This window comes from Palaemon carinicauda, chromosome 8 (genome assembly GCF_036898095.1).
Source record: "Palaemon carinicauda isolate YSFRI2023 chromosome 8, ASM3689809v2, whole genome shotgun sequence".
NCBI lineage: Eukaryota > Metazoa > Arthropoda > Malacostraca > Decapoda > Palaemonidae > Palaemon > Palaemon carinicauda.
The window spans coordinates 142,236,588-142,255,726 of record NC_090732.1 but is presented as its reverse complement, the minus strand read 5'-3'; the positions used below and the strand labels follow the sequence as shown (position 1 = coordinate 142,255,726).

At 43.5% G+C, this 19,139-nt stretch overlaps 1 protein-coding gene across 1 annotated transcript in view; it reads right to left on the bottom strand.

The window, feature by feature from the left end:
- The window catches only part of LOC137645998 (ran-binding protein 9-like), a 218,945-nt gene extending 200,600 nt beyond the window's left edge, over positions 1–18,345 (bottom strand). The window contains exon 1 of the mRNA XM_068379128.1: positions 18,128–18,345. Within this exon, the coding sequence (XP_068235229.1) occupies positions 18,128–18,320 (193 nt within the window). The 5' untranslated portion in view covers positions 18,321–18,345. The remainder of the gene's footprint in view (positions 1–18,127) is intronic.
- Between the last annotated feature and the right edge of the window lie 794 nt (positions 18,346–19,139).

The following is a 19,139-nucleotide window of genomic DNA, read 5'->3' as shown; positions in this document are numbered from 1 at the left end:
CTTGAACAATGAAATCCCCTCGAGAGAGGAGTTCCCGAGCCTTTCGAGCTCTGCGTTAAAGACCGCAGATGGAATTTCTCAGATACGAAGTCCCTACGTTTGAGGATGGTATTGACCCACAAGTTCGATACTTGGTGGACTAAGGACTAGATGGTCCGGGCACCTAAGAGGAGGAAGGTTTCCATAGCCTTCCTGGTACTTTCCTTAGAGAAATCCTTGGTCCGTACCAGGATTCCCAATGACCCAAACCATTGATCTAACCCCGAAGTAGCATGCATGGCATACTTTGCAAGCTTCTTGATTGACAATCTCTGTCTCCGAGAACGCAACCCGACGGTTGGAGTCTCTCTCTACAAAGATCACCATAGTCAGCTTTTCCAGGGAATGGAGGAGTGGAAGAGATGGCCGAGGCTCGTCCAAGACCTCGTAATACCTCCACAGCTGAACCCGCGGAGGTGGGAGGAGCTCAAACAAAGGGAGGAGGCGAATTTGGAGAGCTGCACTGTACTTTGTGGCTTTTGATTGCCTAAGACAAGGCCTAGGACTGTGTTTTTGCCCTCCATGGGGGTTATCACTGGGTCGGACACCCCATTGAGAACCCTCGTCACAGTCAGTACCTGCCAGAAAGAATGCTCCAACTCCTGTTCCCCCTCTGAAGTGGGACTGCCAGCAAAGTCTCTTTCGTCCACCACAGAGAGCACATCTCGGAGTGGATCGCGGTCGTCCTTGGGGTGACTGACTGCCCCTGCGGGTCTGGAGGTCCTTGAGGAGGACTTCGGCAATGTCTCGGAGTCTTTCAACTCCCTGCGAGAAATAAGCCAATAAAGTGATACCTCTGGATACGAAAGTTTCTGCTTACGAAAAATTCAGGATACGAAAAGCGATTCAAAGATTTTTATGCCCCAGTATACGAATAAAATTTTAGGATACGAAAACCTTACGAGATCCCAACTTGTCGCCGAGAGTAATTTTAAAAAGCGCGCGCCGCCAGACTTTGAACTTGGGTAAACTCACTTACAGCCTCCCGCTCACCCATTGGTTATCTCCCTACTCAGATGCTAGCTGACGCCATAAGATCCTGCTTTCCTATTGGTCGGCAACTATCACACCTTGCTTACGCACAGGCATTCATCTCTCTCTCTCTTTTCGTTCCGACCGCGGTATCGTTAACAGACATTGTGTGCTTTCGCTTGTTTGACGTAGTGTTAAATACAGTACATTCGTACACCACGTTTTATCGTTATTAAACATTCGTTACTGTGCACTGTACTGTATTAGTGTTTACTATACATAGTACTGTATATAACGTACGTAGTGTATTACGTATTGAGCTTAATACTGTAGCCATGGGTCCCAAGAATGTTGCCGAAGGAAAGAAGAAGAAGACGATGCTCTCGATGGAGACGAAACTCGAAATCGTGAAAAAGTACGAGTCTGGCATGCGTTTAAGTGCGATCGCCAAGGAATATGGCTGGAATCCATCTACGATAGGCACCATCCTGAAGCCGGAGGCGGCCATCAAAGCAGCGGCACCTTCTAAGGGCGTCACTATTTTCTCCAACAAGAGTACCCACGTGCATGAAGAGATGGAGAGGCTGCTTCTTGTGTGGATCAAAGACAAAGAGATCTCAGGAGACACCATCACTGAGACTACAATTTGCCAGAAGGCCTCCGCCATTTTCGGTGATCTCGTGCGTTCTCAGGCCGAAGGGGCAGGAGAAGGAACATCCCAGCAGGAACCCCCAGAGTTCAAGGCTTCTCGGGGGTGGTTCGAGAAATTCAAAAAAAGGACTAGTATTCATTCAGTGGTACGGCATGGGGAGGCAGCCAGCTCGAACACGAAGGCCGCCGAAGCCTTTGTTAAAAAGTTTGATGAGTTGACTCTGAAGGAAGGCTACAGTTCGCAGCAAGTTTTCAATTGCGACGAAACTGGGCTTTTCTGGAAGAAAATGCCTCGTCGGACGTTCATCACGGCGGAGGAGAAGAGGCTACCCAGACATAAGCCTATGAAGGACAGGCTTGCCCTTGCTTTTTGCGCAAATGCCAGTGGGGACTGCAAGATAAAGCCCCTGCTGGTGTACCATTCTGAAAATCCCCGAGCCTTCAAAGCCCACAAAGTCATCAAGGAGAACCTTCCCGTGATGTGGAGGGCGAATGCTCAAAACTGGGTAACGAGGCAACTTTTCATTGATTGGGTGAATGTCTGCTTCGGTCCGACTGTCCAAAAATATTTGGAAGAAAACTGCCTCCCTATGAAATGTCTGCTGGTGTTGGACAATGCTCCAGCTCACCCTCCTGGCCTCGAGGAATATCTTCTGGCCGAGTATTCCTTCATAAAGGTCCTATGTCTACCACCTAACACCACCCCTCTCCTCCAGCCCATGGACCAGCAAGTTATTTCTAATTTTAAAAAATTGTACACGAAGCATCTCTTCCAGAGATGTTTCCAAGTCACAGAAAGTACAAACCTCACTGCGTGAATTCTGGAAAGATCACTTTAATATCGTGATATGCCTCAAACTCATCGATCTTGCTTGGCAGGAAGTTTCGAGGCGTACCCTGATCTTATCTTGGAGGAAGCTGTGGCCCGATGTTGTCTCTGCACGAGACTTCGAGGGGTTCGGGAAGCCTGGAGGCGAAGCCGAGATCGTTGACGATCCTGAACCCATTCAGCAGTCTGAAGTGGCTGACATCGTACATCTTGGTACGTCCATGGGGCTGGAAGTTAGCGCCAAGGATATAGATGAACTTATCGAGGAGCACCACGAGGAGTTGACGACGGACGACCTGAAGGAGTTGGAGACTATGCAAATGAGTGTTGTTCAAGAGCAGTTCTCTAGCGGTGATGAGGAGGATGTTACACCTTTGAAAACGGCAGACATTAAGGAAATTCTCGCAGGTTTCCATAAAATGGCAGACTACGTCGAAAAGGAACATCCAGAAAAAGTTTATACCAACCGTGCGCTTCAACACTGCAATGACGTTTGCCTAACGCATTTTAGAAATGTGTTGAAAAGTAGGCAGAAACAAGCTTCAATGGATAGTTTCTTAATAAAGAGGCCAGCAGTATTAGTAGGCCAAGACGAAGGTGAAAGTGAAGAAAAGAAACAGAAAAGAGGAAGTGATGAAGAATTAGAAGGTGAAAGTAAAGAAAATTAACAAAAAAAAGAAAGTGATGAAGAAGTAGAAGAAATTTAGAAAATATGAAAAACGTAAAGTTATAAAAAAGCAAAAAAAAAAAATTCAATTTTAAGTTTTATGTTACCTTTAAGTGTTAAAGTAATTTTTTCTTTCATTTTATAGTTTTCCATACGTAATGTTAAGTGTTAATTATTTCTGCCATTTTTTTATTTCGTAAAGTTTAAGTGTTAATGTGTTAAGTGTGTAAATTACTGTACGTAGTCTGTCACTTGTTACGTTTTCTGCCTTATGCCATCCTCCTCTGCCGCGACTTCGCTATCGGACATCGTCTCAATCAAAAGGCAAGTTTCAACTTCTTTGTTAATTAAGTGTAACCTTTTTTTCAGGGTATCAATCCTTAATTTAGGTGTACGTAACAATACACCTTCACTGATCCAAATGCTTTACATACAGTACCGTAACTTTTATACAGTAGTAAAGAAAACGGACCGTTTTCTTAGGGCTTGGAGGGGATAACTAGGCTATAACTACATAATTGAATAATCTCATGGTATTTTCTGGATTGGATTAGGCTGTTTTTAACGGTTGGGTTAATTATTGAATGATAGAAATGGCTGCATTGCAAGTTTATTACTACAGTTTAGCGTGTTTATGGAAGAAAAGGTGTCTTCTCGTAAGGCTTGGAACGGATTAAGCTATTTACATGTAAAACGCGACTCAGGATACGAAAAAATCAGGATACGAAACCGTATCCTGAACGGATTACTTTCGTATCCTGAGGCATCACTGTATTCCAGAGTGGAATGATCTGGCCTTCCTGGTTACTTCCGGGGGTGTGGTGCTCTCGTTATAAGGGGAGTTTTCTTCAAAAGGTGAAATGGAGGAGACTGGGACAGGTTCCTTGTGAGGTTGTCTTGGTTGAGATGGCGGTGAGCTACGAGAGCGAGTGGAAGGAGAACCGGAGAGGTTTGGACATGGTGTTGATGGCCTCACAGGAGTACGTTTCACCCCAGAGGATGAGACTGTGTCTGGAACTCCTTTTCCTCTTCACGGGAGAGGCAGCCAAGGTTCTTTGCCAAACATCCACTGGGCCAAAAAGGGTGTTGAAGGCTCACAGAGGCTTCCGAGGAGCGAGCCGAGAGGGCAGGCCTGAAGGCTTGCACCACTGCCCTGAAGATGGCACCAAACCATGGCTGTTTGCTGATGCTAGTGTTGTTGGATAGATCTCCCGAAGGGAGGGAACCGAAGGATCTCTTTCAGGAGTCTTCTCTGGAACCCTTGAATGATGTGGGTCCGCCTTGCTTATAAGTGAGTTCAGAATTTTAAGTTTCCCAGAAGTGCACTTTCGCTCTTTCACCGTTGGTCGTGCTGTAATGCGTTTGTGGGGAGGGGAATGGGGCAACGGAGACCTGTGAAGAAAGACTCTACCCTTCCTAGGTGAGAGGACCGATGGCCTGGAGGGCGAAAACCTACCTTTCTGTTCCTGCTCCTGTTCCATGTGGACAACTACTTATTCCTCCATCTGATGGCATGACTTCTTGGAAGTCAGCGGAGAACAGATGTCGACTTCTGTTTGTGCTTGCCAAAGTTGTGGTGCATTCCTCCGTGTTGGCGAGTGCTTAAGCGATGGCGAGCGTTGCCAAACCGATGACGGTTGACGAGGAAAGCTGTGAGGTATAGGCGAACGTTTGCGCGTTGGAAATGCTAGCATGCTAGCAAATGCTGGCGAGATAGTGCAAGTCAACGCGTAGGCGGCGATTGAAGATGGGAATGTACTGCCCGATGATCTAATGACGCGCGCTGATGCAGCAAAAGCTGGCGCTTGGGTGACTGCTTACGTGGAGATTTTTGCACGGTCTGACGATGGGCAGCAGACGCGGGGTCGTGAGAATGATTATCGGATGTAATGCGTTGCTTGGGTGTGAGCCCAACATTGGCGAGCGACATGTTGGTCGACGAAGGTTGGAAGGAGCGCGGCAAGTAGGATCATCGGGATGAGCAAGAGAAACCTGTGTAGGTGAATGGAGCGTAGGAGATCGGCGCGCAGGCAGACAGCGAAACGGAGCGTCATAAGCAGTAGGGAGACGGGAACCAGAAGACAGAGGAGACGGACAAGCGGGAAGTTGGCGCGAAGCAGGATGAGCTGGAGAGAGGATGTGTCTTTCAGAAGGACGAACATCCTCCAAATGGGACGTGCCGATCCTAAGGCAGAGAGTCCTGAACCAAAGTTTGTGGACTAAAGGCTGCGTCATCAGGAGAAGGTCGGGAAGCAAGCAAAGGTTGGGAACCAGATGACGTCAGACGAGGAGGCTCCTCCTTCTCTGATGGCTGCGGTGACAAGGCTGAAGAGCCAAACAGGTATCTCTTCACCGACAGCAAAGGAGCACCTCTGAGGCTAAGAGGACGAACACGTTGGGAGCGACGTCCACAGTGTTGCCTTTGGCAACCGGGTCTTACACCTATTCACACACACTAAACGTTACAGGGAGGGGTGGCCATTTTGAAAAATTGTTAGAGAGATCACAACAAGCAAGGGTCAAAATATCAATATCAAATCATAAATCAAGAGTATCCAGTCAAAAATCCAATCAAGCGAGAGTCAAAAACCAAATTATTGTACTTCATCAAGTGACAGCAATGAAATCAGGAAAAAAGCGAGGAGAATCTCCAACAATGTTGTCGATAGTGGCGACAGAGAAAATATAGGGAACGGGATGGTTCCAAGGTACCTCAATGGGGTGCGCAGGTGGTACACCTGGCTATCCGATCAGCAATTGCCGAGAGTTTCGAATTTTCTGTCGTGACGTCAGAGACGTAAGCTATATATATAACTACCAGGTAAGTCTTGTGTTTAAAAATGTTATTTTGATAATAAAATAAATTTTTGAATATACTTACCCGGTGATTATATAAGCTGCAGCTCTGCTGCTCGACAGAAAACTCTACGGAAAAAATCCGCCAGCGATCGCTATGCAGGTAGGGGGTGTACTTCAACAGCGCCATCTGTCGTGCTCAGTACTCATTGTAAACAAAGAACTCAATTTTCTCCTCGGTCCACTGCGTCTCTATTGAGGAGGAAGGGAGGGTCCTTTAATATATAATCACCGGGTAAGTATATTCAAAAATTTATTTTATTATCAAAATAACATTTTTCAATATTTAACTTAGCCGGTGATTATATAAGCTGATTCACACCCAGGGGGGTGGGTAGAGACCAGCAATAAATGTTTACATTATTATGAGCTAAGGATTTTTTTCATTTCATTTTAGAAGTTATCAAAATAACAAAAACAAAATAAATAAGTACCTGGTAAGGAAGTCGACTTGAACAATTACTCTGCCTTTTTAAGTACGTCTTCCTTACGGAGCCTCGCGATCCTCTTAGGATGCTGAGCGACCCCTAGGATCTGAAGTATGAAGGGTTGCAACCCATACCACAGGACCTCATCAAAACCTCTAATCTAGGCGCTTCTCAAGAAAAGAATTTGACCACCCGCCAAATCAACCAGGATGCGAAAGGCTTCTTAGCCTTCCGGACAACCCAAAAACAACAATAAAAACATTTCAAGAGAAAGATTAAAAAGGTTATGGAATTAGGGGATTGTAGTGGTTGAGCCCTCACCCACTACTGCACTCGCTGCTACGAATGGTCCCAGGGTGTAGCAGTTCTAGTAAAGAGACTGGACATCTTTAAGATAAAAAGACGCGAACACTGACTTGCTTCTCCAATAGGTTGCGTCCATTATACTTCGCAGAGATCTATTTTGTTTAAAGGCCACTGAAGTTGCGACAGCTCTAACTTCATGTGTCCTTACCTTCAGCAAAGCTTGGTCTTCCTCACTCAGATGTGAATGAGCTTCTCGTATTAACAGTCTGATAAAATAGGATAAAGCATTCTTTGACATAGGCAAAGATGGTTTCTTAACTGAACACCATAAAGCTTCTGACTGTCCTCGTAAAGGTTTAGTTCGTCTTAAATAGAACTTAAGAGCTCTCACAGGGCATAAGACTCTTTCTAGTTCATTTCCAACCATATTCGATAGGCTTGGAATATCGAACGATTTCGGCCAAGGACGAGAGGGTAGCTCGTTTTTGGCTAGAAAACCAAGTTGTAGAGAACATGTAGCCGTTTCAGATGAAAATCCGATGTTCCTGCTGAAGGCGTGAATCTCACTGACTCTTTTAGCTGTGGCTAAGCAAACCAGGAAAAGAGTCTTTAAAGTGAGATCTTTAAAGGAGGCTGATTGTAGAGGCTCGAACCTTTCTGACATGAGGAATCTTAGTACCACGTCTAAATTCCAACCAGGTGTAGCCAAACGACGCTCCTTCGTGGTCTCAAAAGACTTAAGGAGGTCCTGTAGATCTTTGTTGTTGGAAAGATCTAAGCCTCTGTGACGGAAGACTGATGCCAACATGCTTCTGTAACCCTTGATAGTGGGAGCTGAAAGAGATAGTACTTTCCTCAGGTATAAAAGGAAGTCAGCTATTTGAGTTACAGAGGTACTGGTCGAGGATACAGATACTGACTTGCACCAGTTCCGGAAGACTTCCCACTTCGATTGGTAGACTCTAAGGGTGGATGTCCTCCTTGCTCTAGCAATCGCCCTGGCTGCCTCCTTCGAAAAGCCTCTAGCTCTCGAGAGTCTTTCGATAGTCTGAAGGCAGTCAGACGAAGAGCGTGGAGGCCTTGGTGTACCTTCTTTACGTGTGGCTGACGTAGAAGGTCCACCCTTAGAGGAAGAGTTCTGGGAACGTTCACTAGCCATCGAAGTACCTCGGTGAACCATTCTCTCGCGGGCCAGAGAGGAGCAACTAACGTCAACCTTGTCCCTTCGTGAGAGGCGAACTTCTGCAGTACCTTGTTGACAATCTTGAACGGGGGGAATGCATATAGGTCTAGATGTGACCAATCTAGGAGAAAGGCATCTATATGAACTGCTGCTGGGTCCGGGATTGGTGAGCAATATATTGGGAGCCTCTTGGTCATCGAGGTTGCGAAGAGATCTATGGTAGGCTGGCCCCATGTGGCCCAAAGTCTCTTGCACACATCCTTGTGTAGGGTCCATTCTGTTGGAATGATTTGTCCCTTCCGACTGAGGCAATCTGCCATGATATTCAAGTTGCCTTGGATGAACCTCGTTACTAGTGAAATGTTTAGATCTTTTGACCAGGTGAGGAGGTCCCTTGCGATCTCGTACAACGTCATAGAGTGGGTCCCTCCCTTGCTTGGAGATGTACGCCAAAGCCGTGGTGTTGTCCGAGTTCACCTCCACCACTTTGCCTTGAAGGAGAGACTTGAAGCTTTTCAAGGCCAGATGAACTGCCAGTAGCTCCTTGCAGTTGATATGCATTGTCATTTGACTCGAGTTCCAAGTTCCCGAGCATTCCCGACCGTCTAATGTCGCGCCCCAGCCCGTGTCCGATGCGTCCGAGAAGAGAACGTGGTTGGGAGTCTGAACAGCCAGGGGCAGACCCTCTCTGAGGCTGATACTGTCCTTCCACCAAGTCAGGGCAGACTTCATCTTCTCGGAAATGGGGATCGAGACCGCTTCTAGCATCTTGTCCTTTTTCCAGTAAACAGCTAGGTGAAATTGAAGAGGACGGAGGTGTAGTCTTCCTAACGATATGAACTGTTCCAGGGATGATAGTGTCCCTATCAGACTCATCCACTGCCTGACTGAACATCGTTCCTTCTTCAGCATGTTCTGGATGCATACCTGGGCTTGACTTGTTCTGGGGGCCGACGGAAAAGCCCGAAAAGCTAGACTGTGAATCTCCATCCCTAAATACACAATAGTTTGGGATGGGACCACTTGAGACTTTTCCATATTGACAAGGAGACCCAATTCCTTGGTCAGATCTAGAGTCCACTTTAGATCCTTCAGACAGCGACGACTGGAAGAAGCTCTTAGAAGCCAGTCGTCCAAATAGAGGGAGGCTCTGATGTCCGCTAAATGAAGGAATTTGGCTACATTCCTCATCAGCCTCGTAAACACAAGAGGAGCTGTGCTTAGGCCAAAGCACAGGGCTTGAAACTGGTAGACAACCTTTTCGTAAACAAATCTCAGGAAAGGTTGGGAGTCTGGGTGGATGGGGACATGGAAGTATGCGTCCCTTAGGTCTAAAGAGACCATCCAGTCTTCCCTTCTGACCGCTGCTAGAACGGACTTTGTGGTCTCCATGGAGAACGTCTGCTTTGTGACAAAGACATTCAGCGCACTGACGTCTAGCACCGGCCTCCACCCTCCTGTCTTCTTTGCCACTAAGAAGAGACGGTTGTAGAAGCCCGGGGTTTGATGGTCCAGGACTTTGACTACCGCTCCCTTTTCTAGTAAGAGAGACACCTCCTTTTTCAATGCTCGTCTCTTGTCTTCCTCCCTGTACCTGGGAGAAAGATCGATGGGAGACGTTGCTAGGGGGGTTTTCGTACAAAAGGGATCTTGTACCCCTCTCTGAGCAACTTCACAGATTGTGCATCTGCACCTCTCTTCTCCCAGGTCTGCCAGAAGTTCTTGAGTCTGGCTCCCACTGCTGTCTGAAGAAGCTGGCAGTCAGACTCTGCCTTTAAAGGACTTGGTTCCTTTCTTCTTCCCACGTCTCCCTTCGGCACGAGCACCTCCTCTGCTGAAGGCTCTGCCACGAAAGGGCGGAATAAATCGGGACGCTGGAGTGTCCATCCTTGGTCTAGCTGACAAGGTAGGCAAAGGGGTGGCTTTGCGGGCAGAGGACGCAACCAGGTCATGAGTGTCCTTCTGTATCAAAGAAGCAGCAATCTCCTTAATCAAGTCCTCTGGAAAAAGGCACTTAGAAAGAGGAGCAAACAGAAGTTCGGATCTTTGACACGGTGTCACTCCAGCTGACAGGAAAGAGCAAAGGTTCTCGCGCTTCTTGAGGACTCCGGATATGAACGATGCAGCAAGCTCACTAGACCCGTCACGTATGGCCTTGTCCATGCAGGACATGATGAGCAAGGAAGATTCCTTCTCAGTCGGGGAGATCTTCCTGCTCAAAGCTCCCACACACCAGTCTAAAAAGTTGAAGACCTCAAAGGCTCTAAATATCCCTTTCAACAGATGGTCTAGGTCCGAAGGTGACCAGCATATCTTAGAGCGTCTCATGGCTAGCCTGCGGGGAGAGTCTACAAGACATGAGAAGTCGCCCTGGGCAGAGGCAGGAACTCCCAAGCCGAGAACTTCTCCCGTGGCATACCAGACGCTCGATCTGGAAGAGAGTCTAGCAGGGGGAAACGTAAAGGCTGTCTTCCCTAGACTCTTTTTGGACTGCATCCATTCTCCTATTACTCGTAAAGCTCTCTTGGACGAGCGTGCGAGGACGAGTCTAGTAAAGGCAGGCGAGGATGACTGCGTACCTAAAGCAAACTCTGACGGAGGAGAGCGCGGAGCCACAGACACAAACTGGTCCGGAAACATCTCTTTGAACAGAGCAAGAACTTTTCTAAAGTCCAAAGAGGGTTGCGTGGACTTGGGCTCGTCAAGGTCCGAATGTGGTTCATCAACGTGTGCCGCATCGTCATCATCAGAGAGTCCATCATCCGAGTATTGAGGAGGAAGCGGCAATGGAGTAGGTATCGGCTGGTTAGCTGAGTCCGGTCGCACGGGTGCACGCGTGACTGAACCGGACGCAACGTCATGGAACTGTTGCCCAGTCTGTGAGCTGGCAACAACCATAGCAGCGCGGGGACGCACAGCGTCTACTCCAGACTGTCTAGTCTGATGTGGGAGAGCAGTGGCAACCACACTGGGTTGCGGAGGTTGACGCACCGCGTCAAAACAAAACTACTCTGACGGTTGTTGTACCTCGCGAACGTCAACGGAAGGTTCCATGCGTCGCTGAACGTCAACATGCGGCTGGCAGGGCACACTGGAACGCATGGGTGGCGGGACTCTCTCAGCTGGAGTGCGCAAGAAGGTCGCCTCAGCGTCCACAGGACGCACAACCGAGTGTGTGGTTGGTTGTAGGCAAGAGGCTGGTGCAGCAGCAACCTTCTCCGCACGAAAGTCCTGCATCAGAGACGTTAATTGGTACTGCATGGTCTGCAGCAAAGACCCACTTAGGGTCTGCAGGAGCAGGTGCGGCGACAGACGGTGTAACTGCCTGAGGCGGTACCGCTTTGCCTCTCTTAGGAGGTGAGCAGTCATCGGAAGACTGCAGCGAGTCCGAACTGACCCAGTGGCTACAACTGGGCCGTTGGACTTGCGCGGAAGGGACCGACTTGCGCTTAAGAGGTCGTGAGACCTTGGTCCATGGTTTCTTACGAGAAACCTCTTCCGCAGACGAGGAATAAATGGGCTCTCTCGTTTTTGTGTGGGTGGGGCGATCTTGGGTAGATACGCCCGAAACCACGGAGGGAACGTCTGTTCGCTGATTAAAGCCTCTCGAACCCATTGGTCGTACGACATTGCTTCTCCCCTGGACTTGGGAGCTTGCAAGAGGTCCCGGACTAGGAGGACGACAGGCACGAACAGACGAACCCTCAAGCGCAACACTATCCACAACACTATCACTCACTTTACCACTTCCCACTGCACTTTTACACTTCAGCTCCTTGACGTCCGCCATGAGCTGGTTACGGTCACTAGCCAGGGACTCAACTCTCTCACCCAGAGCTTGGATGGCACGCATCATGTCAGCCATCGAAGGTTCCTGAGTGCCAGAAGGGGGATTAGGAGCAACCACTACAGGGGAAGGAATAAGTTGTGGGGCATGAGGAGAGGAAAAATCAACGGAACGAGATGAACTTCTCCTGACTCTATCTCTCTCTAGCCTACGTGTATATTTCTGGAATTCGATAAAATCGAATTCCGAAAGCCAAACGCATTCCTCACATCGATCTTCCAATTGACAGGTTTTATCCCGACAATTGGAACAAACGGTGTGAGGATCGATAGAGGCCTTCGGAAGACACCTTGAACAGTCCCTAGCATTACACTTCCTGAATTTTGGGACTTGAGAAGGGTCAGCCATTTTGAATTGGTCAAAGGGGAATTCAAAAACTATCCAAAGTCATCAACAAATAATCCGATATCAAAAAAAGAATGCAAGGATTTATTAAAGAGAAAGCCTGCACAGCGAAAGCTCAAAACTAGAATAGTGTACTTCACCAAATAGTTGTGAAAACAAATCCAGTTAGCAACAGCGAATTAGTAGGTCTTGCCGGTAGCACGACAGAGAGAAAATTGAGTTCTTTGTTTACAATGAGTACTGAGTACCTGCACGACAGATGGCGCTGTTGAAGTACACCCCCTACCTGCATAGCGATCGCTGGCGGATTTTTTCCGTAGAGTTTTCTGTCGAGCAGCAGAGCTGCAGCTTATATAATCACCGGCTAAGTTAAATATTGAAAAACAATTTTTATCCTACTCATTATTGGTATATTTTCAATACAGTATAAAAAGCCTATTAAATATTATATATGAAATCAACTTTTTTCTATGCGAATCCATCTCAGAACATGTAAACACACACAGCTGATAAGCAACAACTCTTGAAGATATGCCCACATATAAACAAGTAGTATTCTTAACAGTGTACAGACAGTCCTTAAGGAATGAACATTCGATTTACGAACGCAAACTATTGCTAGTCAAATTTTGAAATTAGCACCACTCACGACTGGTTCACGGCACCGACGCAGCCGCCAACCAGGCCTGGCAGCAATGACCAGCTTTATTCAAAATCCATTGTGATAGTTGTAGCCGTTTCTGTATACTACCTCCACCGTATTTTTGCCTTATTTCCATAAATTACAACAACATTAACTATGACTGATGAGTAGATTTCAAGTGATAGTGCAATGAAGTACAATACAGTATAAGTGGTGATAGTGGTAGTGTAAAGAAAAAGCAAGCCATTTCAATAGAAATGAAAGTAGCCATTATCATGAAACAATATAGCAGTGAGAAGATGGTGAATATTGCTTGTGCAAATCAAGTAACTCTGTCAACAACTGGCACAATTTATATGACAACGAGTTATCCAATGACGGCGAGATATTCCAGGTGACGGCTAACTCGTCTCGCATCATTATACAGTATCTGTAACCGAAAGAAAATGGTTTAAAAATGTAAGTTACAGTATTTTATTTTCTTTATCTAATATGTACAGTACGGTATAATGAACTATACTACAGCGTGCGCGCGCACACATACAGAGAGAGAGAGAGAGAGAGAGAGAGAGAGAGGAGAGAGAGAGAGAGAGAGAGAGAGAGAGAGAGAGAGAGAGAGAGAGAGAGAGAGAGAGTGTGTTAGTTTTACAAGGATTTTGGATGTCTCAAAGAATTTTTAGTCCATCCACAGACTCCATTTGCCCTTGGGTAGAGCAATTTAGTTTAAGTCTTTAGTCCTTATGATCTTATTCTTGAACTCATTTACCATGTTACTTTTTTTACTACATCCATTGGAAGCCTATTCCAAGTATTTGCAATTTTGAATGTAAAAAAATTGCTACATTGAGTGGTGGTGTATCTTTTCAATTCCAGTTTGTATCCTTTACCTCTGGACTGATTTGTGCTAAGTGTGAATAGATTGTTGTAATCTACATTTGTTATTACTCCATCCTCCGCTATATCCAAATTGCCTTTGTATTGAAACTAGTTTGGTGACCCAAGCTTGTACTGCTTCCAGTCTATCAATATCCTTCTGAATACTTGGACTCTGTATTCTAGATGGGGTCTTACTAGTGATGTGTACAGCAGTAGTAGTGTCTTTGTTTCTGTATTTGAATTGTCTCTTAACTGTATGCACCATATTAGTTTCTGTGCTTCCATTTTAACTTTTATGCTCTGTTTGGTGAACTTCAAAGCACGGCGATAATAATACCGAGATCTCTCTTGGATGAATGTCATATGGACCTGGAGACTTTTTTTTTTTTTTTTTTTTTTTTGACATCATCCATTGTAAAAGTGATTCTACCCAATGGTTGTGGCCCTTCATATTTGATAACTGTTTCAGGGAGGATCATTGATTCTTCCCTAGTTGCGAAATAGACATAAGTTCAGCTTTTTCCCTATCATTTGTTAAAAGATCACGCTCCTGAGTCTCTTAATGGGCTATTGTTTGTTTTTGATTGGTTTTCTAATTTACATATGCAAAAAATTCTTTGGGTTTTTTTTACTAGCTGAATCAACGAGAGAGAGAGAGAGAGAGAGAAAGAGAGAGAGAGAGAGAGAGAGAGAGAGAGAGAGAGAGAGAGAGAGAGAGAGAGAGAGAGAGAGAGAGAGAGAGAGAGAATTGTGCCTCAACTGATCGGCTGATTTCGTCAACCGTGACAAATCAAAACAATAAAAGTGGCGGCCGCCACCCGATTCCTTCGGTCCAAACAACAGCAATTAAAATAATCCAGTAAACTACCATCTGCATTTTATTTAATTCTACCATAAGCATTGACTTCTGAAAGTCTGAGGCATTTTAGTTAGGCTATGCATAACCTAGACCAAAATTTAACCCTAGGGGTACTTGTACGGCAATAATTTACGAACAATTCGAGCTACAAACTCTCGGTCCCCATTGTGTTTGTTGGTTGGGGACTGTCTGCATAAGAAAAGATGATGTTATTATAGATGTTGCTACTCTTAGTGGTCTTAGAAATTCAAAATAGATGAAACAAAGGCCTTTTCATATCATGTTTCTCCTACATATGAGGCCAAAAAGGGAACACAATGAACAAACAAACGAACGCATTTATACATCCAACTGATAACTAATAGCTTTGAGTAAACTATGGTAATTTATAACATACAGCATTGACATTTGTGCAATATTTATTATAAAAGCTTTGAATAAGTTTGTAAACTGCATATTAGAGCCCAGCCGAGAACATGTAAACACCGTCAGCTGATTCAAGCTACCGCTATCCAGAATGAGCACATGAATAAAAAGTATTCTTCATATACCGGTAATTTCCAAACCTATTCATACTATCTTATAATTAATAACAGATTTCATACAGTTTATGAAACTATAAGTATCGTTAGTTATCACTTGGATGTATGAAAGTTAGTTTGTTCATTCATTGTGATTGATGATGAAACGTAAACAAACAAAATCGTTTCCTCACTGGGCATTATATGTAGAGAAAATATGATACAGAATCAGTTTTATTCAAAATTTCTATACATACATAAAATAAATTAAAAGTGTAATAACATTTTTACATGGCCAAAACCTAACTTATAGGCCTAGACATATGGTTTTATGATTTAGCATTCTGTTTATACTACAGAAATGACAAAACTCCTCTTCCTTTTTACATTATCCAATCTAAAGGTTGCTTTATGCACGGATAAATAAAATACAGTATGTATTCTCTCTCTGTCTCTCTCCCCCTCTCTCTTCTTCTGTGTGTGTGTGTGTGTCCTCCTACGCCTATTGACGCAAACGGCCTTGATTAGATTTCGCCATGAACAGGGTATGGAACTCATAAGTACTGTAATTACATAATGTACATATCAAAAATGGTGGTGTAAATTTCTGACCAACAGTTTTGTTATGTTTGAATCTTTTAAGAAATAAGCTAACATTCTCCAACCTAACTGGGAAACATATTTTGGATGCATCTAAAAATCAATCTGGTCAATGCTGTCACAAACTCTGCTGTCCACATTAGTGTTGATTGGTTGGTTTGATATATCAAGGATATACTGCACACAAATTTCAAAGGGCCTCAAATACAGCCAAAAGTTTGGAAATAAACAGCAAACAATCCTAGTCTAAGACTGTATCACACTTGATCCATTACATACCACAGATTTTACTGCGTAAAACACTAAGATAAAACCGTCACCCTATCGAAATAAACTGTTACTTTAAAATTAAAATGGACTTGCACATCTTAAATCAACTTTACATCAAAATTAATCAACTTGACAACAGAACTAAACAAAATACTAACCCTATTAATAACCATAAGCTGTCTAAAATTATTTGTTTTCGATTAATACGATACATTAATTTCTAGCAAATTCGCTATAAGAAATGAACGAGTACTGGCTAGTTTTGCATTTGTCTTTGTATGATTAATGGGGGCTGGGGCATAACTCTGGTATTCATCAATTAAATTGTGAACACCACTTCATTGTCAAGTCCATTCCATACCTTTGGGAGTTGATTATGAGTTACTTTGTAAGTGTTGTTTGGATTCGCTTTTGCCAGCTGTTCGGTCTTGGTATGACATAATCATTAACTAGCTATTCTAACCAATGAAGAACTTCTAAATATTTATTTAAGCAAAAGTTCCTAGATATTGTTTTACAACAGCCATTTTGTCCACCCTCCCCTTCAGTTTCTGCATGACTACCATCAAAAGAAGTCTCCAAATGGAAAGTACAATCTATTTCAAAATTAAAGTGTAATTTCATCTATTTCAGTAACTGAATATGTTGAAAACACACACTGTTCAAACTATTATTGGTCATTTCAAGTAAAAAAAAAATATCCCAAAAATAATGACTTGCTTGATTGGCATGCACAGTTCAGCCATGTACTACTTGCCAGAACTGATGGGCAGCGAGGTTCGAATTATACTGCAAGCGAAGTAAGCTATGTCTGAATAAGAATCCTTTGGGGAACATAATATAAATTATATTAAACTATGAAACTTCAATTTCTAGCCACTTACACAAACCATATATTTTTTCCATCTAGCCACTTACATGAACCATATATTTTTCCAACTAGTTGGTTTGTGTTTATTGTGTATTTCTGACCATTTTTACAGCTGAAAATCCACTTGTTTTTTAGTGTTTCCCTCAAACAAAGCCCGCTTTTCCACTGGGATAACCCATAATTATTTTTTAAGAGGATGTAGAAAACTCATGAATGGGTTGGTTGCACTAATATTCATTGTCACAAATGGATAAAACAAGAGCAAGTAGAAAAAATATAGGGTTTGTGTATGTGATTATAAATTAATGTTTCTTAAAAGCCTTTGTATATCAGCGGACAGTTCCTCCTGTGGGGATTAAAAATGGACATCAACTAACCTAAACTTTCCCCCCTAACCTAACCTACAAGTTGTGTCCCTACCTACTTACCTAACATGGGGCTAGCAACCCCCTCTTACACTGCATATTCTAAGTTAGCCGTAACCATACATCCAGGTGGCTGATATCATACATACACCCCGTACCTTATATTTACCAAATCTTGCAACTTTTAAGTGATTTGATTAATTGCCTAAAAATATTTGCTTGTGCATCGGTAATATAGCAAACACTGAAACCCTTTGTTTGCAAGTAACCAATCCTTAAACAGCATATCCTTACTCATCAAGGGGTCAAAGAACATCAACACTAAAGATACCATGTTCTTACTATTCTTACTTGAAGGCATCTCTGAATTGCATAGGCAAAGTAATAATACATAGAGGGGAAACAACATTTTATAGTACAGTAGAGGTCGTAAATAGGAAAATAAAATTCAAAATTTGACATACAGATGCAAGGTAAATAATCAGAAATGTCAATGTAGACTTACGATAATAATAATAGTGTGTAAGGCTAACTAATCTTAATTTCATGCTAAGTAAGCCTCGCCAGATCAACTACCGTAGGCGAAGAATGCAGGTGAATAACCTATTTTCTGAGAAGCTCAAACTTATTGATCACCAATGACCCTGGAGTAAAATGGGAGCATAACCAATACTCGAGAGGAATTAAGTTAAAACCCACAAGTAATTTATCATGAGACTGAAAACTGAATCCTGGGAGAAGAAAAATTCACGAATTCGATTGCGTCGCAATCAGCTGATCGCTTCTTTCCAACACAAAGGGCTCTCGTACCCTTTAGGATATCGTAAATCTTCAATTCCAGAGCCATTTACGACACATTACCACCTGGCCAGAGGATTAACAGAAGGTAAATCTTGCTGTAAATAATAGGACGAATTTCATAATTACCCAAATAACGAAGTAAAAGTGACAAATCCAAATATAAACAAAGGGGCTCAAGAGAGCGATGTTGTCACTTACCCTTGTAATGGACTCTCAGGTTATTTTGTGACAACCCAATGAAGCTGTATTTATCCCTGCTACTCCAAGATCGAGGGAGGGGTGTTTCGTCTTCATTAACCATTGGGTATAATGCATTAATAGGGTCCTGCTGTGCACTGTGACATCCATAAGGTGGAGGTTCAGTACTAACCCTTCCACTACTTGTCGCCATTTTCACACTTACTGAATACAGCTGTTCCAGCAACATTTGAGAATAATGCGAACTCCAAACCAGCACAAAACTCTTCGAAAATCCCATAACATCAAGATATGTAGTCATTTTAAAGTGTAAAATCCCAATCTCTACTTTAGGTTAAATTACTAATACAATTTTCATATATGGGTGAGTATTTTATTACTAAAATTATATTTTTAAAAACTCCTAGTTTATAGGCTTAGAAGCCTAAGGCGGAGTATTCAAAGATTAGGAAAGTTACAAACCAATGCATTTCCCTTTTAGAACAACAATGTGTTTCAGAATGTTCTAAGAATCACTTTAATTACGTGTGTAACATCCCTTGGGGCTACCTTGCATTTATGATTTCTGTGCATAAAAAAAAGGAGACTCGCGAGTTTATATAGCAACAAGCTGCGTGCTTTGTTTAAGGATGCTGACTGTGACGTAATTTATCAATCCATTTACGTTTACAAAGGCCTACACATACCTTCTTTACATTAATTCAGACGTATAGGGAATTTTGACGTGATTTTGCAATTGAATAGAAAACTTATGTCCAATGACAAGCCAGAATTTTACATTTGAAGCAAGTGATAAACTTCAGAGGCAGAGTACCTTTCAAGGTTATCCATGAATATGAGGACGTTAAGATGTTTAAGTTCTGCGTACTTATAATTTGTTTTTCTATTATTAATTTTTCAAAATTGTCGCGAAGTATCACTTGTTTTTCGGTAAAAACAACTCCATGTATAATGGTGTTAGGCCTAGTAACTTTTATGCATATTTATAGTTTTAAATCAAACATCTTTCTCG